General features: G+C 44.3%; 3 protein-coding genes and 2 long non-coding RNA genes across 7 annotated transcripts in view; 2 read left to right on the top strand and 3 right to left on the bottom strand.

Moving 5' to 3' along the window:
• The window catches only part of BUD13 (BUD13 spliceosome associated protein), a 33,247-nt gene extending 28,109 nt beyond the window's left edge, over positions 1-5,138 (bottom strand). Inside the window, exon 1 of the mRNA XM_077112832.1 lies at positions 578-5,138. Coding sequence (XP_076968947.1) covers positions 578-720 — 143 coding nt within the window. The 5' untranslated portion in view covers positions 721-5,138. The remainder of the gene's footprint in view (positions 1-577) is intronic.
• LOC143644193 (uncharacterized) lies at positions 809-12,806 on the top strand. Its single transcript, XR_013156543.1, has 3 exons — positions 809-1,242; positions 6,858-6,990; positions 12,645-12,806. It is a non-coding gene; the product is annotated as an uncharacterized LOC143644193 (long non-coding RNA).
• Positions 5,267-17,435, bottom strand: ZPR1 (ZPR1 zinc finger). 3 transcript variants are annotated; one of them, XM_077112833.1, is made up of 14 exons: positions 17,208-17,433; positions 16,868-17,029; positions 16,385-16,475; positions 15,934-16,004; positions 15,249-15,335; positions 11,929-12,051; positions 11,522-11,569; positions 11,290-11,356; positions 10,832-10,902; positions 10,019-10,108; positions 9,413-9,523; positions 8,565-8,651; positions 6,576-6,641; positions 5,267-5,894 (listed from the first exon to the last, which is right to left on the bottom strand). In XM_077112833.1, exons 1-14 carry the CDS (start codon positions 17,376-17,378, stop codon positions 5,760-5,762), a joined length of 1,380 nt encoding a protein of 459 aa, XP_076968948.1. In that variant the 5' UTR covers positions 17,379-17,433; the 3' UTR covers positions 5,267-5,759. The 3 variants fall into 3 exon arrangements, with proteins under 3 accessions (XP_076968948.1, XP_076968950.1, XP_076968949.1); XM_077112835.1 differs by having other exon boundaries at positions 17,182-17,294; XM_077112834.1 differs by lacking the exon at positions 8,565-8,651 and having other exon boundaries at positions 17,208-17,435.
• Positions 17,436-17,472: 37 nt separating this feature from the next.
• Positions 17,473-19,978, top strand: LOC143644192 (uncharacterized). Its single transcript, XR_013156542.1, has 3 exons — positions 17,473-17,739; positions 18,058-18,136; positions 19,120-19,978. It is a non-coding gene; the product is annotated as an uncharacterized LOC143644192 (long non-coding RNA).
• On the bottom strand, positions 18,008-21,833 carry APOA5 (apolipoprotein A5). The gene is made up of 3 exons (XM_077112836.1): positions 21,281-21,833; positions 21,059-21,170; positions 18,008-20,501 (listed from the first exon to the last, which is right to left on the bottom strand). Exons 1-3 carry the CDS (start codon positions 21,447-21,449, stop codon positions 19,550-19,552), a joined length of 1,233 nt encoding a protein of 410 aa, XP_076968951.1. The 5' UTR covers positions 21,450-21,833; the 3' UTR covers positions 18,008-19,549.
• Between the last annotated feature and the right edge of the window lie 3,574 nt (positions 21,834-25,407).

Genomic DNA, 25,407 nt, shown 5'->3' with positions numbered 1-25,407 from the left:
TCATAAAAGTTCATTACTTGTAAAATGGGGATAATACCAATACCTGTTTCGTGGTAGTGTTGTGAAGTTCAGTAAGTTCATATACGTGTAAAATACTGGCACACGGTAAGTACAATTTAAATGTTTGTTGTTATTTTTGGTAGCTATTTGTTATTATTATTAAACTAAAAGGAAGTGCCATGGATCTCCGACTCAGACAGGTTTTGGACCCTAAAATGTCAGAGTAGCTCTGAATTAGCTCCACTATCGTTCTCGGAGCACAATATTCATTCACTACAGGAAAACCACGCAATACAAAGGCGGGAAAAAAGTAATGAAAGTTAAAGCCAAGTTTCAACACATCGAAGATACTGCTCAAGAGCCTGAGTAGGAAAGCAGCGCAGCAAAATTAGTCAGAGATCGGGACTGTCACAGCTGGGCTCCGTCTGTAAGGAGCTGGACCAGAAAGCCAAAAGGAGCGATCCTCGCCGGGTACCCCAAGAAGGAAGAGCTAGACAGTGGAGGACAGAGCTGTGAAAGCTGCGGGGAGCGGAGAGAGGGGAACCACCACAGGGCCCGCCCGCCACTACAAACTCACCCCTTGCCGCTAGCCCCACCAGGCTTCGGGCGCTTTTTGCGACGCTTGCGACTGGATTCAGGGCCCCAATCGATACCCGCATCCGCCCCAGACAAGTAGCGCTTCAGATACTCGGCCTTGGAGAGCGGCGGAGCTGCCGCCATGGCAGCCGAGAGGGCGAAGAGACGGCTCGGCGCTGGGGACAAAATTCCTAAACGCAAAACGGACGGCCATAACTTCAGGAGGTGGAGCCAGAACCGGAAGTGGCGGAGTGGGTTGGCACTGCCGGGGCTACCGGCCGAGACACCTCCGGTGACGCATCTGCAGACTAACAGGCAGGTCGTGCATACAGCCGCGATCCACTCGACACCTCTGTAAGGACGCAACCGTGTTTCGTCTATTTGTCGATTCACCCGTTCATTCAACAAGCTGTGCAGGAAGTGCTGTTCGGTGAGGTACACTCGTGAACCAGAAAGACGCTTGCCCCCAGCAGCTTTAGAAGCACCGTGTAGTAAAGGACAAACGCTGGAATTGTACTAAGTTTGAGTACTTTTTCAACAAATAACTGGCTCTGTGGCCTTGGGCAAGTTATTTAACAAAACGGAGATAATGGTACCTGACTCAAAATGATTGCGAGAATTGAGATGTTATGGACAAAGTGTTGTACAACAGTATCCGGCGCATAGGTATCAATGTTAGTTATTTTTATTAGTATCTCTAAGGAGCCCCAAGCCCATTATATGTACTGTGAAGTATGTGCAGGTTTCTAAAACTTCCCGTGTGTTATCTCCTCACATTTAATATTATTGCTAGCTTCTAGCTATCTTTTTTTTTTTTAACAATAAAACAGATGTATTTGCAAACTTAAAAGGTGTGGGAGGAACAAATTCATCAGTATAGTTAATTACAATAAATTCTCTCATGTATTCTATAATCCAGCTATCTCTTGAGGGAAATTGTGTCAACTATTTCCAAGACAGGAGCTGAACCTATTCAGCAGAGCAAAAGAGGGAAGCTCTAGAGAGAATGAATTCTAGTACTCGTCATGGGGGAGGGGCACCATTATAGTGGGGGAATTGAGTTTTACTTGAATTATCTAATTTAATCCTCTTAACAATTCCCAGATAGTTTTTTAAATTATTATCCTTATTTTTCTGATGAGGAAACTGAAGTTTGGAGAGGTTAAGGAAGTTGCCCAACATCTCACAGCTAGATAGTTGCAAAGCCAGGACTCAAACATGTTTAAGCCATGAAACTCTTGGGAGCAGAACTAGCAAAATGGGGTGTAAGAAGTAACCCGAACTTTTTGAAAAATCTTATATCTTATTTTTTTTAATCTCATAAGATTAAAAATTTTTTGGTCACTGCAAGTATATTAGTCATGTAGGCATTATTATACTTAAAAATGAACACATATTAGCATATGTTAAAAAGCTCTTTACTTATAAGAGTGATAATAAAACAGGTTTGGAGATGACTGCTCTAAAACATGAACTCTTAGCCACTGGGCTATACTGAGTGATTGCAGTACAGGCCTGGAAAGGAAAACAGGCCCCAGTCTCTGAGGACTTGTGAGAAGGGGATATTGGATTGAAAAGCTAGGATTTCACTAGATGGACGTCCCCACAGGTCCCCCATATGCAGTCCTGCTTAGCTTCTAGTCCAGTTTGGGGCATCTCAAACTGAACTCCACAGCCCTACCTGGTGTCAGTGGGCATTTGGAAGGGTTCCCAGTTCTGCTTCAATGAATATTACCAGTCTAGTTCTCTCAGGCCTTGTCAGCCCACCCTGCCTGCTCATTCTTGACTTCAGTTCCACTGCTACCCATTCTACCCAGTCCCCAGCCTTAGCCTGACAAGACTCAAGCTCATGTGCATCCCAACCTGTCCTCCTCACAGGGCAGTTAAGCAGGATCAAATTAATTCACACCCAGTTGCATCTCTAAGTTTTGCCTTCTCTCTGCATTTGCGTCTAATAAAGCAAATAGTAATTACAGATTTGAGCTCAAAACATGAATTCAGAGTTCAGTCAGACTGGCCTGCGTTTGAAGTCTGAAGTCTTGACTCTTAGAAGTTTTATTTCCTTCTGAAAGTTGCCTAACCTTTTTGAGGCTGTTTTCTTTATCAGAAACAAAATAAAACACAATTTTGTTTATTTTACAGCTTTTTCCAGGAAGGATTTAAAACAGAAAAAGAGACTCTTTAAGAGTATTTATGAAAATTTGTGAGAAAAAATTTAGAAAGCATTGTACAATTATTAACTGAATCCTCACAAAAAACTTACAAAAGCAGGTGCCATCATTGTGCTATTATTATCCTCATTTTATGGACAGGAAACTGAAATAGAGCTGCCAATACTAAAGGGCTTTCTAAACTCTGAAGTAAAAATTCACAGAATTAGCACATTGACTCTGTCCTTTGCATTTGAAAATTGCCAATTTCCTGTAAAGAGCAGAAGTATGCAAAAAATATAAAATAAATCCAAGTAGTCTTAAACAGTCATGTAAATTGCCCTAATTTAAGCACCATTCCCAGCAATAGGTAACTGACACACCACAGGTGGAAGGAACTCTACAGATGATGTTATAAAAAATATTATTGAAACCACCATTAAACCTTTCCATTAGCAAAGTCAATTGTCCTTCATACTTATTCCCAACATTGACCTCATCTCCACCACTCACCTCATCCTAACACAGATATACATTCAATACCTCCTATACTGATGTATACATTCAATGACAAAATATGGCAGTATTTAACATGTTTGAAATATCACGAAGTAGGAGGGGGTCCCCTTACAAACAAACCTTTGCAATTTAAATGTTACTCTTGTAACTGTAAAGTTGAATCTCTGTGTTCTTAGGCTGGCAGTTTGTCTCACCACCCTGACCTTAGAGCAGGACCCTTCCTGTATTTTGTTACCTCCGTATAGTACCTCCATGTGCAAGGTCTGATCACGATGTTAGATTTGCAAGCATCTGTTGAGGATTATAACAGATATTTATTAACCAATTTATATGCCATGTGCTAGGGACTTTGGGGCAAGATACAATTAAATACATGTAGGTTTCCATCCCCAAGAGGCTATATGAAATGAGTTCAGAGGTACTTTGAAAGTAAGGGGTAAAACTAAAGGCTGCAGGGCCCTGGCCCTGTCAAAGAGCAGGGAGTATCTTAAATGTGTCATCCCACCTTGGCACCAGGTACTCAGGTCTGAAGATTCAGAAACTCAGGTTATTATTTCCCACTAACTGGGCTGAGTGTGGGAGTTTGCCAAATGAAACTCAAAAGAGAATGAATAAACCAGAATGCCAGTTTTTTCTTCACAATTGGACACCAGGATTCATCTTCAGAGAGCATACCCACCCCGTAGGAAAACCCATTCAAGATACAAAATGATAAAACAGAGGGTTGCCTGGTAAAGCTCAGATCTACAAGTCAATTTGAAACACATCTATAGACAATCTCTTAGGATAAACTACTTACATATGGGAATCTCATCAAGGTATTGTAACTTTACAGTTTTTCATTTGCTAATCTTAGTTTCCAAATTCTTTTTAATGTTTCCAAATTCTTAAAAAATAAATCTTCCTCTAGCCCTTTCAGAAATTAAATAAAGGTATGGGAGTCAATCCCACATGAAAGTAATAAGGTCTATGAAAACAACTTTTGGGAACAAACAATTGAAGGAGGAGGAGGCAGAAGTACTAGATAAAAAAATGAGCAAAGTGAAAAAAAAAAGCCAGGAACAAATGTATCATAGGAGCCAAGGGAAGGGTTGAGAGAAAAGATGGTCTACTGTCAAATGCACAGAAATAGAGAACATTTTCTAAATGGGAAATCATTTGTGATATTTGAGAATAGTTTAATAGAGCTGTGAGAGTAGATGTGTGATTGCTAAAGTCATCTTACACTAGGCAGTTCTTCAGAGTTAAGTTTGCTGCACAAAGTGTAAGGTTTGAGATAGCATCTCAAGTAACAAGTCTTTACTAAACAAATACGCTGCAGCCAGCCCTGAAAGAGTCACCATTTGTGATATTTCCTGAAGTTAAAGGGAGGCAGCAGGCATCAGTACAAAGAGCACCTGCTGGGGAGACCAGAATCCTTGACTACCAAGTGTTCCCCAAGGCATCAACTCCCACATAGCTGTAAACAACAGCCTACGTCTCTGGTTGAACCTTAGTTTCCCCACTGTAACTGAGTGTGGGGACTAGATAATCTCAAATTTCCTCACCCGCTCTAAATTTCTCCTGCCTCATTGCTTTTGCATTTGCAGTTCCCTCTGCCTGGATATCTCTTTCCCCAGCTATGTACGACTAACTCCCCTACCTCCTTCTCAGCTTTGCCTAAATGTTAAATTATCACCTACTGGTTGAGATCGTCCCTGACCACCCCTGCCCTCCCCCAGCACTACCCATACCCCTTGCTTGCTTTACTACAACATACCATTTACTTGTTTGCTGACTGTCAGTCCCCACCAGTCCTCTACTAGAGTTTAAGCTCCAAAAGGCAGAGATTTATTTTGTTCACTATTCTGTGCTGTGCCTGACATAAAATAGGCACTAAAACATCTGTTCAGGGAATGAATAAATTAATTACCAGCTCCAATCCCCAAATTACAATGGCCACACTGGAAAAAATTTTCTTTAGGAAGCTGAATTCTTACAGCACAACATCAAACAAGGACAGAATACAAAGACGAATGCTATGTGAAAGCCATCATTTTAATGACAACTTCTTCACCTGTGCTGGACTCCCTTCCCACAGAAGACTCCTCATCTGTTAAAAGTCAAGTGTTCTGTATACCCAAAACCAACTCCCAAACTTCAGTTGTAACTATATTCCACCTTCTCCATTTCTTTGGGTCAAGCTGGGAAGAACTTCAGAATTCCAACCCTAGAGTACACATTATTATGTGGAGGGAGTTAAAGACATGGTAAGGAAAAAGCGTTAATGATATGCCCCTGGTTCATTTCTGGATTTCCTCACAGACTGGTTCACAACCTCCAAAATAAGGTCAAGTAACACAACAAACTTGCACTTGCATCAACTTACAAAGTGTGCCTAGATCTCTGGCTCAGATTAGGCATACTCCCCACCACTGCCAAGACCTGGTGGGGAGGACACTCTTCAGCCTTGTTACAATAGTAAATAATCCTGCGGTGTGAGCAGCACTGGAGGCTGGCCTGTGCCACCCACTGTTACCGCTGTGGGGCCAGGCCTGTCTCATAGCCCTCCGTCTTCATGTCATTGAGCCCTAGCTCCTCATTTTGGTTGAATGTGCGCTCATAATGCTCCACCATCATCTCAGGATCATCTTCAGGTGCATAGACGTTCTGAAAAGCCAAGGAAAGATGATCAGTGTCTTTTCCATGCTGCCACCCCTACTTCTAGGTGACTTCCAACTCCTACTTTGCCAAGAAATCAAGGAGTATTTTTTCCTTTTCCCCATGACTAGTTAAATTAGTAGGCAGCAACAGAGCCCACATGGGCTGGAAGTAGAATGGCCCAACCTCAAGCAGAGTTAGGGAACAATCTGCCTAAAAATCTTTCTAACTGCCCCTTCTAAAGAGTGTGACAATGGTCTCAATCATGGAGAGAACTTAAAACAGTTTTACCTGACCCCTAATAATTGTTCAACAACGAAGTTATTTTCAATCACCAGGACACCCTTAGTGACCTTAGAGCCTTTCAGTTTTCCTGTCCTTTGGCCTCTGATTTAAGGTAACTTTTCTCCTCATTCCACAATCAGATTTGCAGAATGTAAAGCCCAGAGCTGGACTTAAGAGTTGGGGACAAGAGCTGGGCTATAGGAAGAAAGGAGTCTAGTGACAGGCTTTTTTCCTTCTTGACACACACATACAATCCCTCTTCCCCCTCACATTCCAACTTTTGCTAAAAGGTTCCTTGATAAAGGGTAGTCCATTTAAAATTATTTCATTTTCTGAGGAAATGGTATCTATTCAAGGAAGGTCAGAAAATAAACCCCCGTGAAACATCAGGGAAGGTTATGGTACCTGCAAGTAGCTGTTTCCTGCTGGATCATCCATAATAAAGTGGGCCTTCATGCTACCCTCAATGATCTGAAAGAGAGAAAAGATATGTGAATTTCATATAGCTCCTAAAAGGAAGAAGCAATTCTGCCAGACTAGAACCAACCCAATTTACATGCAGAATCCCCAAAAGTCTTAAGAATTGGTGGGATGAGGTGCCTTTGGAAGTAGAGTGGAAAGGACTGTTTGGAAGTTACTTAAAAAGCAATTCAGCATCCCCAAAATCTTGTTTCCCACTCCACACAGGCCAACAACTTGCCATTCCCCGACCCCAACCAGAAAGCAAAAAGGTTCTCTGAAGTGGTCACCAGAACACTTTATGGACTGGGGGACATCAGCACAGATGAGAGTGGAAGGACAGGAATTGAAAACAAGAGGGGTAAGTGAATGTACATTTATTGGAAACAGATACACAAACACATGCCAGCCCTCTTCCCACACTCAGCCAATCCTTTACCCTGAAGATCAGGAAATAGAACAGCCATTAATGGGCATATGATTAACCTAAGAGGAAAAATCCAATGATTCGGCCACTGGGGGGGGGGGGGTCCCCACAATGGAAACAGCTGAGTTAAATTATCCTACAGTGAAATCCAATGTTAACAAAACTCACCCCCACTCAGGTTTTTAGTCCTCTACTTTTAAGCAATCAATGATTATCAGGCATCTGAGCAAAGCCTCTAATATTGAAAGACAGAAAATAAAACAATGAAAATAAAAAACAACTTAGAAGAAATGGAAACCATGCAAGAAGAAAACTCCAAAGAAACTACTTATATCAACACCCTCAAGAAGTGAGAAGATACTACATCCTTAAAACAACAGGATTCTATTTAAAAGGGGAGAGGAGGTGTATTCAAAGACAAAAAAAGAGCACTTGGAGAAATATATATATATTAGTGGAAACAGATAAACAATCTTCAATAAAGTAATTCAAGAAAACCTCCTATAACTAAACCACATAAGTATCGAAATTGAAAGGACCCACTAAGTGCTTAAGACAGTGGTTGAAAATTGACCCAAACCAAGGCACATCGTGAAATTTCACATCAAAAGGGATGAAAGATAACATCACAAGAATAAGTCACAAACAAAAGATCAGGAATTAGAATGGTTTCAGATTTCTCAATAGCCACACTGGAAATGGAAGATAGTAGGGCAATGTCTTTGAAATTCTACTGAAAATTTATTTCCTAACCTAGAATTCTATTCTTGGCAAATAAGCAATCTCAGTGTGAAGGTAGAATAAAGACGTTTTCAGACATTGTTCTAGTTTGCTAGCTGCCAGAATGCAACACACTAGAGATGGATTGGCTTTTAATAAAAGGGGATTTATTTCATTAGTTCTTCAGAGGCAAGGCAGCTAACTTTCAACTGAGGTTCTTTCTTATGTGGGAAGGCACAGGGTGATCTCTGCTGGCCTTCTCTCCAGGCCTCTAGGTTCCAACAACTTTCCCCGGGGTGATTTCTTTCTGCATCTCCAAAGGCCTGGGCTGAGCTGCAAGTGCTGAGATGAGGCATGCTGTGCTGCTTGGGCTGTGCTATGTTGCGCTCTCTCATTTAAGCACTAGCCAGTTAAGTCAAACATCATTCACTGCAGCAGGCACACCTCCTAGCCGACTGCAGGTGTAATCAGCTACAGATGAGGTTCGTGTACCATTGGCTCATGTCCACAGCAACAGAACTAGGTGCCTTCACCTGGCCAAGTTGACAACTGAATCTAACTAGCACAGAAATGAAAGTTCCCTAAAATTTTACTTCGCATTCACTCTTTCAGCAGAAAACGCTCCCCGAAAATAAGAGTAAATCAAGAAAAATGATGACATAGGCTATCGGACACCAGAAGTATTCCCAGTATGATGGTAAAGAGAGGTTTAAAATGTGGGAAAAACTGAGTAAAAAGCCTCTGTTCACTGGGTCCCCTTAACTACCAGTAGTGGCTAATTCTCTCACCTGGTCCAACTTCCATCTAAACTCCTGCAGTTTCTCTGTCTGGTCAGGATTGGAACTGTCGCCCAGTGTGAAAGGGTTTTTGGTCACCTGCAATGAATGACATCCGAATTGCTAGAATCTTAGTTCTGTTCGTTAAGTGTGACTATAAGCCTGGCAATGGGGGGCAGTGAAGTGCACAGACAGGCAATCTTGGTCTCCATTCATCCCACACCATCTTTTTGACCAGGCAGCCATTCCTATTTAAGTCTATGGATCAATCTGCCAATTCTACAACTGGCAATGTAAAACAAAAGCTATAAAATAGCGACTTGACCTCTAATCCTATTGTGAAGAAATGCAAAGAAAAACTACAGTTCACAAAGATAGCTGAAAGTGATTAAGCATAATGATTCATCAAGAGGATAAATAAATGGGTAGAGTCTACACATACATGTTTGTATGTTGGGGAATTTCAGGTGCTGGAAGGACTTTCATCCCCTCATTTTATAGTATTTTTTGATTTATTCAAAAATCACAGGGCGGGCCACGGTGGCTCAGCAGGCAAGAATGCTTGCCTGCCATGCCAGAGGACCCAGATTCGATTTCTGGTGCCTGCCCATGTAAAAAAAAAAAAAAAAAAAAAAATCACAAAATAACAACATGGTCCCAGAGTTAGCCCTGGGAATTTTCATTAAACATTTCCCACAAACTTATCTTTATAATCCAAATGATATTTAAGTCTCTTAAATCAGCTTTAAACTTAAAAAGCACATGAGTTATCAGCACTAAAATCTAGAATATTTGAGAACTTTCAGCCCCTCTCCCCCAGCAGCACTAGGGAAAGGTATATGCCACACTCAGGGACTCACCAGCTCCCGGATGTCTTTCAGCAACCCCTCTAATGTGGTGAACTTGCCCCCGAGGACAGCCATTCCCAGTTCAAATTCTAGCTCTGGGATCTCCACACTACACGTCTCAGACTGTTGAGATAAGAGGTCAAATTAAGCTTTCAATTAGGGGCAAAGAAAGCTAACCAGAAGCCTCTGCCAAATTAATACTACCAGCAACAGTTTGGGGACAAAGTCAGCTGTCCCATTTTTCTGACTTCCCAGTTAAAACTAGAGGCTCACTCTTGTCCATCTGACTCACAGAAATGGAACCAACTGAATAAGAAAAGACTGTGAATCATAGCTCCAAGCTGTCAGATATCTTCAACTTCAGTAGAAGTCAGAAAAGAAGGCTCTGTTAAGAGTTACTGGAAGCCAAAATGCTACAGAGTCCTCAGAAAAAGCTTATGGAACACCTTCTGAATTTTCTATTCCAACTACAGGTTAACCATGCTCAGGAATCCTCAAACCCAGGGAAGTAAGGAAGTACCTTATATCCCCAGGACACTATTTTAAAAAGGAAGACAATTTCCCCTAGATAGAGATAGGAATATGGGAGAGCAGTAATTTTAACAAGCAGGGTGGTACCTTAAGGAGGTCTCTAGTCATATCAGAGGAATCTGTGATATGAAGGGTGATCCTGGTACCCAAGGGCTCCACTGCTCCTCCAGATTTCACCTGTTCAGTACGAAGACCCCAACATTCATCTAATGCCAGTGATATCTTGAAAGATAGGCTCAGATCTCTAATTAGGCCCACTAAAGGCTACCAAGGACAGAGCCTTCTAAACCAACAGTGGCAGCTGTTATCTGAATCCAAAACACCAAGAAAAGGCCAGAAACAGAGTGCCCAGCACAGCCCGACAAAACTTATCCCAAATTGCCAAGAAACTCTGAATTTCCCTTTAAAAAAACACTCTCGTGGATGACAGGAACTTTCAGGGTTTATTTAGTCCAGCCCTTTTATCCACTGCATCCAATGTGTGGATCCCCTCTATAATATTCTTTCAAAAGTTAACCAACTTATGCTTAAATATGCTTGAGGAAAGAGAATTTGCAACCCTCCAAAGCAGGCTATTTTGCTTTCAGATAGCTGCTAGGAAGTTATTTATTACAGAGTCAAAATCTGCCTCCCTGAGCTTCCGAACCCTCTGGGAAAGAGGTCAAAAGTCGTATTTCTCTTCCATATAACTAAATGCCTTTTAATATGTCTTAAGTTATGATGGCTCTAACCTTTCTTTAGGCTAATTCCCAGTTCCTTTAAGGGCTCTTCACACTACATTAAACCTAGGAGAAATACCCAACCCCCTTCCATCCTGAAGCAATAGGTTAATGTAGGATACAGTTCAGAAGGGGGTTACCCTCAAGCTAGCCTTCTTCCCAAAGGACAGGACCCACCCACCTCATTGGTCCGGTGCCCACAGTTCTCACAGTTGGTAGCCATGATGATAACTTCCTTAAAGTGGGGGATTTCTGAAAGATGGAGTTAAAGAAATCTGCTTCCAGGAAAGCAAGACCACCCTCTGGGGAAGAACAAATCCAAATCCCAAACAAACAGTTGCTGGTCCCAGAACTGTGAGGAAATACATCACAACAGCAGCTTAATAGAGACTGTCCTAGAGAAAAGTGAACATTCCAACCCATGGTCATCTCGAGTCACAAACATCCGTGAGCCTCAAGATCATGACCTAATTTTCTCTCTGAAACCAAAAGCCAAGGTACAGTTTTATCGAAGGCAACCTCCTCCCTCATTACTCAGAGCAGAACGTGTGCTTTCTTTGAAGAAGTACTCTCCAGTCTGAATATAAAATTCATGCCCAAGTCAGATGGGGAGCAGCCCAACAGGCTGACAAAAGATACGGACTAACTTCATGTTGGTCTGAGCCGGAGCATTGCATTCTGGGCAGTTTGTGTTGAACTGTAACACCTGGAACACAATATTGAAACGTAGGGTAAGCCCTCCCAGGCAGGATGTTCAGGCTAAAGACATACCAAAATATGCTGGTCCCCCACACAGGTGGTGAGAAAGAGAGACACTGAGCATTATCAGTCTACTTCTGCTACCTCCTCAAGAGAATTCAATGTAACTCACTTCATTTCTGAGATCTTCCTCTTCTGGCTTCTCTTCTGATGCCTCTGCCTAAAAATAGCAGAGATGAAAATCACAAGTCGGCAAATATACATTGCCATCCCCAACATCCTGCCTTGGTATGGGAGAAAATGTTGTGGCTTTACGTCGGGCAATACCTCGTAAGTCTGACAAAGATGCTAGAAAGCAAAGCCCCAGTCAAGGGAAGAACAGAGCTCAAGATAGCATCACAGCCACTGCCATCCTTTCCCATAAAGCTTTAGTCTCTAAGACAAGCTAGAAGAAAAGCACAAATATTCTCAGATAGAGTACACAGGACATCAGTATAAAAAGAAGTTTCCACTGACTCCAAGCAGTGCAGGGTGCAAGATAATTCCAGAGCATTTTTATGGCTTCTTACATCCACTTACCTGGAGCCCCAGCACCTCTTCCTGCTGTGGAGTCCGGTTATAGTGTGTGATCACCAGTGCATCATCTTTTCCAGGAGCATGTGGGTTTTCCACAAAGCTGTTCCCCGAGGGATCGTCAATGATCTAACAAATGAGTAAGGAGAGAGTAATTGCAGTACCTAACATCAGACCACTCAGACACCATGGTGAAAAAAATCCCAGTTTTTCTTTTTCTGTCTACTTAGCTTATTTACTACAACATTAGAATTTCCCAACACAATGGAGTATGTGTCGATTTATACTTGTAGTTATATAACTCATTATAAAGCATAACCCTTGACAGACTCTTAAAGTCTAAAAACGTATTTCTTTTTTATTTTGACAAACATTCTTCCTTCCCCTCCCACCCCAATGTCTTTTAATATACTTTCTATCCCTATAAATTTGCTATTTCTAGTCATTTCCTTTAAGTGATATCATACAATTTTTGTCCTGTTATGTCTTGCTTATTTCACGAAGCATGTATTTAAGATTCTCCCATGTTGCAGCATGTCTCATATCTTCATTTTTTCTTTATGGCCAAATAATACCCCATTGTATGTATGTATCACATTTTGTTTATTTATTCATTCATTGATGGGAACACCTGGGTTGTTTCCAGCTTTTGGCTATTGTGAATAATGCTGCTATAACATCAGTGATCAAGTATCTATTTGCAATCTTGTTTTCATTCTCAGGGTATATATGTCAAGAAGTGGGATTAACTTTTTTGAAGAACTTCCATATTGTTTCCGTAATTGCTGCATCATTTTACATTCCTACCAACACACTAGAGTTCCAGTTTCTCCACATCCTCTCCAATACTTAATTTCTGTATTTTAAATAAAGCTATCTCTTTATGTGTGAAGTAGTTATCTCATTGTGGTTTTAACTTGCAATTTCCTAACTGCTAATCATCTTTTCATGTGTTTACTGGCCATTTATATATCTTCTTTGGAGAAATGTCTATTAAGTCCTTTGCTCATTTTTTTTTTGACATGGGCAGGCTCTGGAAATTGAACCCGGGTCATTGGTATGGCTTTGCCCATTTTTTAATTGTTTTTTTGTTGTTAAGTTATAACAACTCCTTATATATTCTGGTTTTTAAATGCTCATTGGATCTATAGTTTGAAACTCTTTCCCATTCTGTCAGTTGTATTTTCATTTTCTCATTTCTTTTGATGCACAAATTTTTTTGATTAAATCAACTCTATTGTTTTTGTTGTTGTTTGTACTTTTGGCATTGTCTTTAAGAATCCCAGTGACAAATCCCAGGTCATGGAGATTCGCCACTATGTTACCTTCTAAGAATTTTATAGTTAAAGCTCTTATATTTAGGCCCTTAGTTGATTTTTTTAATATGATATGAGGTCTAAAATCATTCTTTTGCATTTGGATATCCAGTTTTCTCAATACCACTTATTGAGGAGACTATTCTTTCCCTATGTACTTAGCATCCTCGTCAAAAATCAATTGGTTCAGTGGAAGAATGCTCACCTGCCATGTGGAAGACCCTAGTTTAATTCCCAACCCATACGCACACACACATAAAAATCAACTGGCCACAGATGTGTGGGTCTATTTCTGGACTTTCAAGTCTGTTCCACTGATCTATCTTTGTGCCAATCACTGTTTTGATTACTCTCACTTTCTAATACAATTTGAAATTGGGAAATGTGAGTCCTATAACCCTGTTCTTTTTCAAGACTGTTTTAGCTGTTCAGAGCCCCTTGCAGTTCAATATGAATTTGAGGATGGCTTTCCATTTCTGCAAAAAAGGCTGCTGGAATTTTAATAGGGATTGCAGTGAATTTGCATACTGCTTTGGGTAATGCTGATACATTAACAACGTTAACATTTCCAATCCATGAACATGGGAAGACTTGCAATTTATTTAGGTCTTTTTTAATTTCTTTCAGCAGTGTTTTATAGTTTTCAGTATACAAGTCTTTTGTATCCTTCAATCTGCAACTAGGCATTTTATTCTTTTAGATGCTACTGTAAACACAACTGTCAATTTCCACTTTGGATTATTTATTGCTAGTGCATAAGAACACAGTTGTTTTTGGTGTGTTGATCTTGTATCCTGCTACTTTGTTGAATTACTTTATTAGGTCTAATAATTTTCTTGTGGATTCCTTTGGATATTCTATATGTAAGAGCATATCATCTGACAATACAAATAATTGTTTTACTTTTTCCCTTCCAATTTGGATACCTTCTATTTCGTTTTCTTGTCTACTTGCTCTGGCAAGAACTTCTAGTAAAATACTGAATAAACTGGTATGAAAGTGGGCATCCTTGTCTCATTCCAGATTTTAGGGGAAAAGTTTTAAATCTTTTACCATTGAGTATGAGGTCAGCTGTGGATTCTTCATGAATAGCCTTAATTATATGTATCTATTCCTAGTTTTCTGAGCATTTATCTATTCCTAGTTTTCTGAGTTTATCTATTCCTAGTTTTGAGAGTTTTTATCAAGGGTAGTGGATGTTGTTGAATGCCTTTCCTGCATCTGTTGAGATAATCGTGAGGGTTTTTTCTTTATTCTATTGATGAAGTATATTATACTGATTGATTTTCATAGACTGAACCATTCTTGCAGTCCTGGGATAAACCCCACTTTGTGGTAGTGTATAACTTTTTAATATGTGTTGATTTGGCTTACTCGTATTTTGTTAAGGATTTTTGAATCTATATTCATAAAAATCATTCTGTAATTTTCTTTTCTTCTGATGTCTTTACCAGGCTTTGGTATCAGAATAATGCTGGCCTCATAAATCAAATTAGGAAGTATACCCTCCTCTTGAAATCTTTGGAAGAGCCTGAGAAGGAGGTATTAATTCTTTAAATATTCGGAAGACTACACCAGTGAAGCAATCTAATCCTGGACTTTTGTTTGGTGGAAGGTTTTTGGTAATTGATTCAATTTCTGTACTTGTTATAGATTTGTTGATGTTTCCTATTTCTTCTTGCATCAGTTTGGATAACAGATGTATTTCTAAGAATTTTTCCATTTTTTCTAGATTATATAGTTTGTCAGTATACAGTTGCTCATGATATTCTCTTATAATCCTTTTTATTGCCTGTAAAGTCAGCAGTGAGATCACAATTTTCCTTTTTGATTTTCGTTATTTGCTCCATTCATCCTCTTTTTTTTTTTGGTCAGTCTAACAAAAGGATTACCAATTTTATTGATTTTTTTTCAAAGAACAAACTTTTTGTTTTGTTATTCTCACCCAGTCAGTCTTAATGGTCTCTCCTCCCCCCAAACTGAGGACAACCATAGTCCTTTAGTACTCACCAGAGTGAAAGGGGAGGCCACTTGCTTTAGCTTCTTCAGTTTGACAATGAAATCATCAATTTGTTCAGCTATGGTTTCTTCCTTTGCCTACCATTAAAGGAAATAAAATATCACCTCTGGTGATATACCTCATAACCCCAACCCATCATGCTTATATCACTTCTACCAGGAATCTACCACCAGTCCTAGCTTGCTGTGAGTGGGATTAGAGTGATACACACTTCACAATGAAATGTATTAGATAAACTGGGAGTTTTTGAATGGTGCCAGCTGAGTCATTTTCTCATTCATTCATCATTTGGTCCAGTTACTTATACCAGGTTAAGGATATAACAGTAAATACACCAAAATTCTCTCAGGGAGTCCTCCTGCCCTAAATTTAGGAGTCGGGTGACTAAATACAGGTGACTAAATACACAATTGTATATCTTATCATTATCATAAAAACGTAAGTCACAATGGAATGCTTAGGAAGCATCTATAACCAAAGCCTTTCAGAAGGGTTGGTACCCTGACTTAGGACATATTCAACATCCTGGCAGCTAGAGTATCACCATATGCTTCCCCAGCAAATTCTCAGATGTCCAGTCAGAGGCAGTTTAGCTGCTTGGGAAACAGAACACTCCATTCAGACACATGTAAAAAAATATTTCTTGAGCTACAGCAATCAAAAAACCCAGCTCACCCTTCGTGTGGGTTGGTCCTGCTCCAGGCCAGAGATAGCACGACTGATCAATCCTTCAACAGTAGTCAGAGCTTGTGAACAAGAGCAAAAGACAAGTGAATCTCAGTTCTGCTGTCAAGTCCCTGTATGACCCAGGGCGGGTCACTTGAACATTCTGGGCCTTGATTCCCTCATACTTAAAATAAGGAGGCAAGGAACAGACTCGATTCAGTTCTAATTAACAGTAAAACTACAATTCTTTAATAAGCATATCACGGTTTTACTATCATGACCTACTATCTCAAGCTGTTTTTCCTAAGCTTTTGGTGCATGTTAAAGCAATCAAGTTCACAAAGATTATATGGCCAAACCCATGTACAAACTACTAAACCTGGCACCAGGGATTTTGCAAGAAGAGAGATAAGATTCCAGTTAGGTGCAAACAGCCCAAATACCCTGATCTTAACCTTACCTCCCTTCTGACTGAAAGCAGGAATTTCAAAATCCAGCTCAGGGATCCTTGTGCTGGCAGAGTCAGTCTTTACCACTTCTCTATTCATGTCCTGAGCAAAAAGGAAAACTTTTAGTCCAGAGAGTTCACAGCAGTTTCTCCTCAGGAAATAGCCAGACTGCCCACCTCCTTCACACCCGAGCTCTACACTACATTTCAGGGAGTCCAGACAACCCCTGCAGAATAGTCCAGGTGGTGTGAGCCTGGCTGCCGAATGATGAAAATACTAATTATAACAACTACTGCTCGTTTTACATGCTCTGACAAAATTTACAATTCTTTTCTCACTGTGTTGATGAGGGCACCAACACCATTCCAAAATGGAAACTGATGCTTGGACAAAAAGGGGATTTATTCAAAATCTCATCGCCTGGGCCAGAGCCCTAACTTTGGTCCCCAAGCTCCCTCTAAAATACTAGGGTACCTGCTCTAAGTTCCTCTCACCTCCTGGGCCCTGACGGTTAAAGTGTAGCGCACTCCCTGGTCCTGGATCCTGCCTGCCGACTGGATCTCTGTGTTGTTCCAACCACAGTGTTCGCAAGAAAAGGAGCTCACGATTATTTCTCTGAAGAAGGGTATCTTGGTGAGCAGGAGGCGCGTCATGCCCTGGGGAATCAGAACCAGCAAAGGAAGAAATAGATGAAACTCCCATTCCCCACCCTAATGACCGCCCGGACACGCTTCTCGGTCCCCAACTGAGCCCACCCCGCCAGGATGCCGATCCCGGCCCTTTCCCCGCCCACGTTCAACCCTCTCACTGCCCGCGGCCGCGCCTCCGTCTCACGTTGCGGTAACAGTTCATGCAGAGAGACTCGATCTCTGTGGGCTGCTGCTCCTCATCCTCGGCGCTAATGGGCCGGAACAAGTCTCCCGGAGCGGGAGCTCGGACCGGGGTGGGCAGGGGGGCAGCGGCAGCCCCCCGGGGCCCAGGCTCCACAGCCCCGGTGGCCGACATAGCCACCACGCGCAGCCCGGGCCTCGGCTTCCGGTTTCCGCCCCTCTTTCGACCCCACCTTCTTTTCCGACACTTCCGCCAGTTGCGGCCCCGCCCCTTCTTAAAGGGGCCGCGGACTCTGGGTCCTTAAGGGACAAGCTCCCCAGTTTACGTGGTTCCGACTTCCGTAGGCAGGCTGATTCAAGCTTTGCCACCCTCTTAATTAAGGCGTCACTTCCCCAGTATGTCCTGTCATTCCCAGGGTAGTTTATGGCGCCCTCGCAATAGCTTCCAACGAATGGGGTCTATAAGTCCATCTCCAGAAGTTTTGACGCCAAGGGCCCGGCTTGTCTCTTGGAAGTGGAAGTGCTCCCCGATCTGGGTTTGTTTCGTTTTACTATTAGGCCAAACGCTACTTTTTCACTAGGGCCCCCTCACTGGTCCCTCAGCTTCTTTCCTTCTCTCAGTTCTTCTCTTCCTTTCTGTTTTTCCCACTCCCTATTTCTGCCCTTCAATGTCATATACCCCTTCATAAGTAGGGGTATGTGAGACCCCAAATTCCAGCCTCAAACAGACAGCCCTCATTTTTATTCCCACTCCCCCCCACCACCTCGGACCCCAGCTGATTAGCCCTCCCAGTTTCCTAACCACCACCACTACTAACAAAAGCCCTCCTTTTTTGTAAATAATTCCTTTCCAGTGCCTTCTCTCCCTCTGCTGGGCCCACATCCTAAGCTGATGCTGAAAGTGTGTCAGGAAGATGTCCAGCTGTGAGCATGGTGAGCACAGATTTCTATGGGGTTCTGTGCTAGGAGGGGATAGGGACAATGCTGAGAACCCTGTGCAAGATGGGCTGAGCAGGGAGGAAAGGGTGCTAAACAGGACACTCTAAACAGAAAGGGGCTGCGGCAGGGTGGGGCCCTTTTCTCTTACCCCCACCTCATCCCCATTCCAGAGTTCCCAGGAGAATCTATGAGAAAGTTTGGTGCCCCTGAGCAGGAAAGATGTGTATATGAGGAGGATTAAAAGGTTTTGGGGGGAAGGGTGTCCCAAAAAGGGGCCAGTCATTTTTTAAAAAAGAGGCTATTCAAAGCCTGGGACAGCAGCAACAAAAGAGACAGCCACCCAGGAGTCTCATGTCCCCTGGGGAGAACCTGCACTTCAGGCACACTATTCAGTAAGCAGACTGGTGAACAGTGCAGATACAGAGGCAGGGTCTCTAACTAAAGTCCAGCTCCCACCCATGACAGACAACTGCCTTTAGCCAGAGGGTCCTGAAGCAGAGCTCAGCCAGAGCTAGGTCTTTCTGGTCCTTCTGACAATTCTGGACTGGGAAAGAGCCAAGGAGAAAGAGCAGGAAGGAACTGGAGTGGGTAATGGGTGTATGGAGATAGTGGCAAGGCCACTACTTTCAGACATGGTCCAAATGAGAGGCACACCAGGCAAACAAGGTTCTAGTATAAGCATCTATTTCATTTGAATCAGAAATCTAGTCTTCAGCCTGGGAGTAGGAGTGAGGGGTTAGGTGGGGGCCACACGGTCAGCTCCTGGGGTGGGGATGAGAGGTTAAGAGGTGTGCCCCCCCCCCCCGTTTGTTCAGTCAGTGACCTGAGCTATGGAAGGAAATACAGACTGTGTACTTTTCACCATAACCCCCACCATTGCTACCCACCAGCATTGGAGCTAGCTGGGATATACATGCACAACTTCAGACACTCTTCCCATCAGATTACCCTCCTTTCTCCCTTCTTTTTGCTAGCAGAAGCTGTCACAGCAGCCCCAAGGTACACAAGAACTCCTCTCTATGGGCCAGCTGGAGCAATGGCCAGGAAGTGACCAGTAGTTAAGTGAACCAAGCCCCGGAATGAAGTGGCACAGGCTTCCAGCACCATGGCATCTGGCTTGCAGATAATCACCCACACATAGAGGCTCTCTCCCCTCCCCACTTCCTCCATTCCTGAATACAGCAACTCATGAGGATTCCCAAATGAGCACGGGAAGCAGGGTTTGCAAGGCCTGGAGAGTGTAATGCATCTGGATGGGAGCCACAGGAGATGGGATATGCTGGGGACTGGGGCCTTGTCGGCAGGGCCCTCCACCCTCTGCCACTGTTGAGGACGAGCTATGCTTGGGACTCAGGTCTGGTACTCCCCAGGTAGAGAATAAGAGTGCAGGCCTGGGCAAGTAGGCCCTCAGGACTCCTCCAGATGTCCGTGGCCCTGGTCATGGAGACTGTAGCTGATGTCTTCCCATAGGTCGTCAAGGTGGGCCTGAAGTTCACTCAGAGCTTTGCTGCTGTCTGCTTGGTGGAAGTCCGGGGCAAAGGCGTTGGGGCCTGGAGGGGGCGGTGCCAGCTGCTGCTGGATCTTCTCGGTCTCATTGTCGATGGCGCTGGTGAAGGCAGCGATCTGCAGGAAGGTGTCATGACGGAAAGCCTGGAGCCTCTGGCGCACTTCCTCGGAGAGCACCTGGGGATCTGGGTCGGCCCCCTCCTCGGCCGCGCCGGCACCACCGCGGGCAAAGGCGCTGAACTCGTCGCGCAGCTGGTCCAGGTTTTGCTGGATGCGAGCGTGGAGGGCCTTCGCCTTGAGCGTGAGCTTGCGCGAGAGCACCTGCACACAGCGGCTGAGGCGCGAGGGGCTGGCGGCGGTGTGGGGAGCCACGCTGCGCCGCAGCTCCTGCACGTGGCGCCCGATGCTGGTCACCAGGCGCTCGGCGTAAGGGTGGAAGAGCGCCTTCACGCGGTCGGTGTGGTGCGCCACGCGGTTCTGCAGTTCCTGCAGCAGGATCCGGCCCTCGTCCACGCCCCCCAGCACCTGGGCCTTGGTGTCCTCCTGAACTACGCGCAGCTGCTCCTGCATCTCCCGAACGCGCAGAGCCACCTGTTCCATCAGCTCCATCGTGTAGGGCTTCAGCTGTCGCCGCAGGACCTCCAGGTTCCAGCCCACGCGTTCCTGCACCTCCGCCAGGTACGGCCTCATGCGCGTCCTCACCTCCTCCAACTCCTCTTGCAGCTGCTGCCACATGTTCACCGGGTCCTGTAGGAGCCGAGGAGACTTCCTTTCCTGCCCACTGAGAGGGCCCAACTTTTCCAGGAACTTGTCCATATTGCTGAGGTCTTGCTCAAGGCTGTCTTTCAGGCTCCTGGGGGAGGGGACAGACATCCAGGCCGTCAGACTGCTAGTCCCTATGGCCGTCATCATCTCCATTTGCCTCAGAGACAGCGCGCACTAATCCTCTGGGGGAGAACAACGACGACGTAGGGCGAAGGCCCCAAAGCTGGGGGGAAGGCTGCGGAGGGGGGGGTCTAAGTCCCCATCCTGGACCAACTGCACCTCCTCACTCACGAAGCACAACCACGTTGCACACGCACAGCCCTACAACACTGCCCATGGAAGCACAGACGCACCTCGACTCTCACACAGTGCTTTCATTCTGAGAACCGCGGTGGGGGTCCTCTCTGCTGATCCCGGCCACGCGCCTCAGCGGCAAGGGGGAGCAGCCAGATAGAGGTCCAAGCGGAGGCTGCGGGCAGAGGGCGCTGAAGAGCGCAGGACCGCCGGGATAAGCCGGCAGAGCCTGCACCACGGGGTTCCTCTGTCCCAGTGAGGACCACAAGGGTTGAGGAATGAGAGGCAGCGCATCATGCCCCGGCCCAGTTGTCTCCTCTCTTCGCCCGCACCCTCGCCCTGGCCACTCACGCAGGTTCCCACGCCAGCTTCTGTTGCTGGATCCTCTCCACCCTGCCTTTGTCACCACTGCTCTGGCTGAAGTAGTCCCAGAAGCCCTTCTGTGCCTGGGTGGTGGGAAACGCTGTGGAAAAGGGTGAGGGTAGTTGGAGGCTGGGTTCTCCTCCCCCAGGGTGAAGCCCACTTCCAGCCTCCACCCCCGCCCCCACATTGAAGTCAGGGTGGCAGACCCACCTGAGAGGAGGGCCAGGGCCCAGGTCAGCACTGCAGCGGTGCCCGCCATCTCCAGTCTGAGAAGGATGGTGAATGGAAGCCTAGTGGGAATGAAGGAACAAAGGAAGGGACATTTCTCAGGGGGCCTGCCCCAAACCCTGTTAACCCTTTCCTGGGGTATAAGGAGCATTATGCTGTTGAGACTCAAGAGGACGGACCCAGGTGAGTGGGGACAGAGAGGAAAGGGGGTGGTCTTCCTCAGACAGGGGAATGGGAATGGGGTCTACTCCTTTCTCACCTCAGTCACTTGGTAACGAGTGTGGCGCTTAAGCCGCTTTGTGAAAGTTCTCCACCACCACCACCCACTCCAGAGACCAGGAGCAGCTCCCTAGGCCACTTTTGGACCACTCACTTGCTCACATATCTCCCTGACTCCTATTTCATGGTTGGGAAAACTGAGGCTTATTGAGGGGAAGAAGCAGTTCTGCCAAAGTACTCGCAGAGCTGCTCTCGCTTCTTAGTCCCCACACCTACTGTCTGCTGAGGCCCATTGCAATCCCCACACCCCACGCTTAGGACTTGCAACCCTACCCCCATCCCCATCTGCCCCACTGCTCACCTGCTCAGTTCTGAGCATAGAGAGAAGACTTTCCCCCTTTATACACCAGAGGCCTGGCCTCTGGCAGCAGCTGCGTTGAGTAAATACCACGTGGAGGTTCAAAGAAGGATGACCTCAACTGGCACCCTGTGCTCACTTCCTGCCCCTTTCCTGGCATGCAGAGGGTTAATAAGAGCCCTGATTTCAGGGGCTGCTACAGTAGAAAGAGTTTTGTTAGGTTAGGAAACCACCGACCTCTTAGGAAAACCAGTGATGACTACTCTAAGTTAAAAGAACCACAATGTAAGTAGGCAATTCAAAGAGTATATTTGCATCTGTGAAGGCTAGGGTCTAACCCTCATCCAGAAGTCAGAACCCCTAAGCTTTCCTGTCCTTGGCTTATATATTCTTGTATAGTTTGGGGCAGGTATTTTACATACAGCTGGCATTATTTGCATCTGTAATTATCTGTTGACTACTAATTAATGGGGATGTCCCTAGGGTTATATAATCCTATGTTGTTAACCTACTATTTCATATATTGCATGTTAAAAAATGGAGAAATGTCTCCACCTCTGGGTGTCTTTTACTATGCTAATAAGGCAAGGATCACTGGAAGGATATTTGGGGGGCTACTGCGCCTATGCTTGCAACCGATTGAAACCAGTTTCACTGTTTGCCCAAAGAAGCTGGATGTAGTTAACCGCGAGTGCTGGATGTTGGCTGAAGTATAGGTTCTAAATTTGTATAATTTATGTATATCTCATTAGTTCTGAATAGTGGGCCCTTGGTTCCCTTTCTTCCACAGTTCTAGCCAACTACCAACTTCCCCTATGAAACTGTAAGTTTCTTTGTAACCCTAGAAACTCCACTGCCATCCTTTACAACCTCTCCACCAGTTTTATTAGGAGGGGGGCTGAACTCCTGCTCTCTGTCCTGCTGACTCGCCCACCATTAGAAACCAGCTTGTCTGCTGAGGACCCCACTCTTACAAAACTGCCCGGAGTTACTGTGTCGCAGCCAGAGAGGGACAGTGTCCAGCTGCTGGCCAGACCTGAGCGGTCCTTCATGGCTCCACTACAGGCCACTTAGGCAGGCTGCGAAAAACCAGCATTTATATGGCTAAAGACCCTCCCCCCACCCTCTTCATGAAAGGATCCTTGAACAAACAGGGAGAGCCAGGTGGGGTAAAGGTGAGAAATCTGGGCCAGGGACTCTGGGCAGAAGGAATTGGAGTCAGATTCTCCCCATGGGGCCTTTGAGAAGGACAAAATAAAAAAGCCCAGATCTTTCTATAATGTCACACCCACTCCATATACTTATACAGTCATAACTTTCTGATTCTTACTCCTAAATGTTTCTTGTATGGGTCCCCTCTCTTCCATTTTTACCATTATAGCCTGTTTTCTTTCACCTTGGTTGCACTCATAACGTTCTAACAGGTCTCTCTGTCACAGTCCTTTCAGTCCATCCCCTACTGCACTCATCCCAACCCATTTCCAGTTCATTTCCTGCCACATAAAACCCTTGGCATTCCCTGAGCACAGCACCTCTTTCAGGTTCCTGAGCTTTAGTACTTGCTGTTCCCTCAGTCGAAATAGCTTGTCCCCAGGTGAACTTATATATTTTTTCCAGATATAGTTTGCATTAATTAAGATTAGGTTCATCTGCAAGTGGCTAAAAAAGAGAGAGCAAGTAGCTTAAACAAAATGGAAGTTTGTTTCTCTCTCATGCAAGCATAGGCCAACCAGGGCTTCTCCTGACTTGTTGCACCAACATTCTCCACAAGAGTCTCATGTTTATGGCTGCTCCAGCTCCAGCCATCAAGCCCACCTCCCAGCCAGGAGGAAGATGGAAAAGGAGAAGGGCATGCTTCCTCCCTTTAAAGCACATCCCAGAAATTGCTCTTTCCACTTCTAATGACATCCCATTGGCCAGAACTTAATCACAAGTCTGTGCTGAGCTGAAAAAGAGCCTGGAATGTATAGATTTTTTTCTGGGTGGCTGTATGACCCATTAAAACAGGGCTCTATTACTCAGGAAAAAGAGAAGACTGGATTTAGAAGGGATAATAGTAGTCTTTGCTGCACAGTTCAAATATTGCTCTGAATGTTTTCTTCTGTCCTTATCCCTCCCCTGCTCTAGGGATAGACTCATTCCACTCAAATCACATAACACCTTTTTTTTTTGCATGGGCAGACACCGGAAATCAAACCCAGGTCTCTGGCATGGCAGTCAAGAACTCTGCCTGCTGAGCCATCATGGCCTGCCCTAAATCACATAACATTTTGCATATTTCTGTGCTATAGTACAGTCATTTGACATATCTGAGAGCCCTTTGAGTGCACAGATTTTGTCTAATTCATGTCTATGTCCTCCACAATGTGTGGCACAGTGCCTAATGCATAGAGGATGAAGTGATTGAATTTATTCATTTTATTGATTAGGAAACTGAGGTTTGGAGAGGTTAATTGACTTGTCCATCATCACAAAGTAAGGGACAGAACCAAAATTGGACTGGAGTCAACTGACTCCGGTGGCTCAGGATAGCAGGAGATGAGGCTAGTGAGGTAAGCAGGCAAAGACCAGGTATGGAGAGCCTTGTGTTCATCCTGAAGGGTTACGTGATGGCAAGATCACTCTAGAGGGCAGAAGACAGAGGAACTGTTCCATAATCCAAGTGAGAGATGGTAAAGACCCGGGAAAGGTCTTTAAGATCTATCTGGGCAGTAGGACTTACTGGTGACTGATTGGAAAGGGAGGTAAAGGAAAGAAAGGAATTCAGAGGATTCCCAGGTTTAGGGCAACTAGGTAGATGATTGCTCTTTTCATGCAGGGAGGGAGGTGCATACTGAAAGAAAAGCAGGCTGGGATGGAAAATGAAAGTTCATTTTAACAGGAGTCTTTGCTTGAACCTAAGCTGGGTTTCAGGTGTACCCAGGGCAAGCCCCAAGTAGAGTTTCATTGCATAATGGCTAAGAAGCCTTCTAAAAGAAAATTCATTTGAAAATTTTAAAACACTGGGAAATACAGCCCAGTCACGAAACTACAGTCATCGGAGGAAAATATATTTTCAGGGACTGGGAGTAAGAATGCCATTAATTTTTAGATTTGGGTTCTTATTTGTGCCCTCAGGCTGGTGTGGTCTGGTGCCTGAAGGCCCTCCACTAGAGATCCTGTGGCAGTTGGGTAGAGACGTCTAGAAATCAGAAGAGAAGCCTAGGCTGGAGATTGAGGTGTTTTCTTTTGTTTCTTTAAATTTCTACCTTTGTAATACTTTTTTCTTTTTTAACATTTTTTATTGTGAAATATAACATGTATACAAAACAGCAATAAATTTCAAAGTACATTGTAACAAGGATTTATAGAACGATTTCAGAGTTTGATATGGGTTACAATTCCATAATTTTAGGGTTTTCCTTCTAGCTGCTCCAAGACACTGGAGACTGAAAAAAATATCAGCATAATGATTCAGCAGTCACACTCATTTGTTAAGTCCTATCTTCTCTGTTAAAACTCCTCCTTCTCCTTTGATCCTTCTCCCAGTTTT

This window comes from Tamandua tetradactyla, chromosome 8 (assembly GCF_023851605.1).
Source record: "Tamandua tetradactyla isolate mTamTet1 chromosome 8, mTamTet1.pri, whole genome shotgun sequence".
Classification (NCBI taxonomy): domain Eukaryota; kingdom Metazoa; phylum Chordata; class Mammalia; order Pilosa; family Myrmecophagidae; genus Tamandua; species Tamandua tetradactyla.
This window is presented reverse-complemented; position numbering and strand designations above follow the sequence as displayed.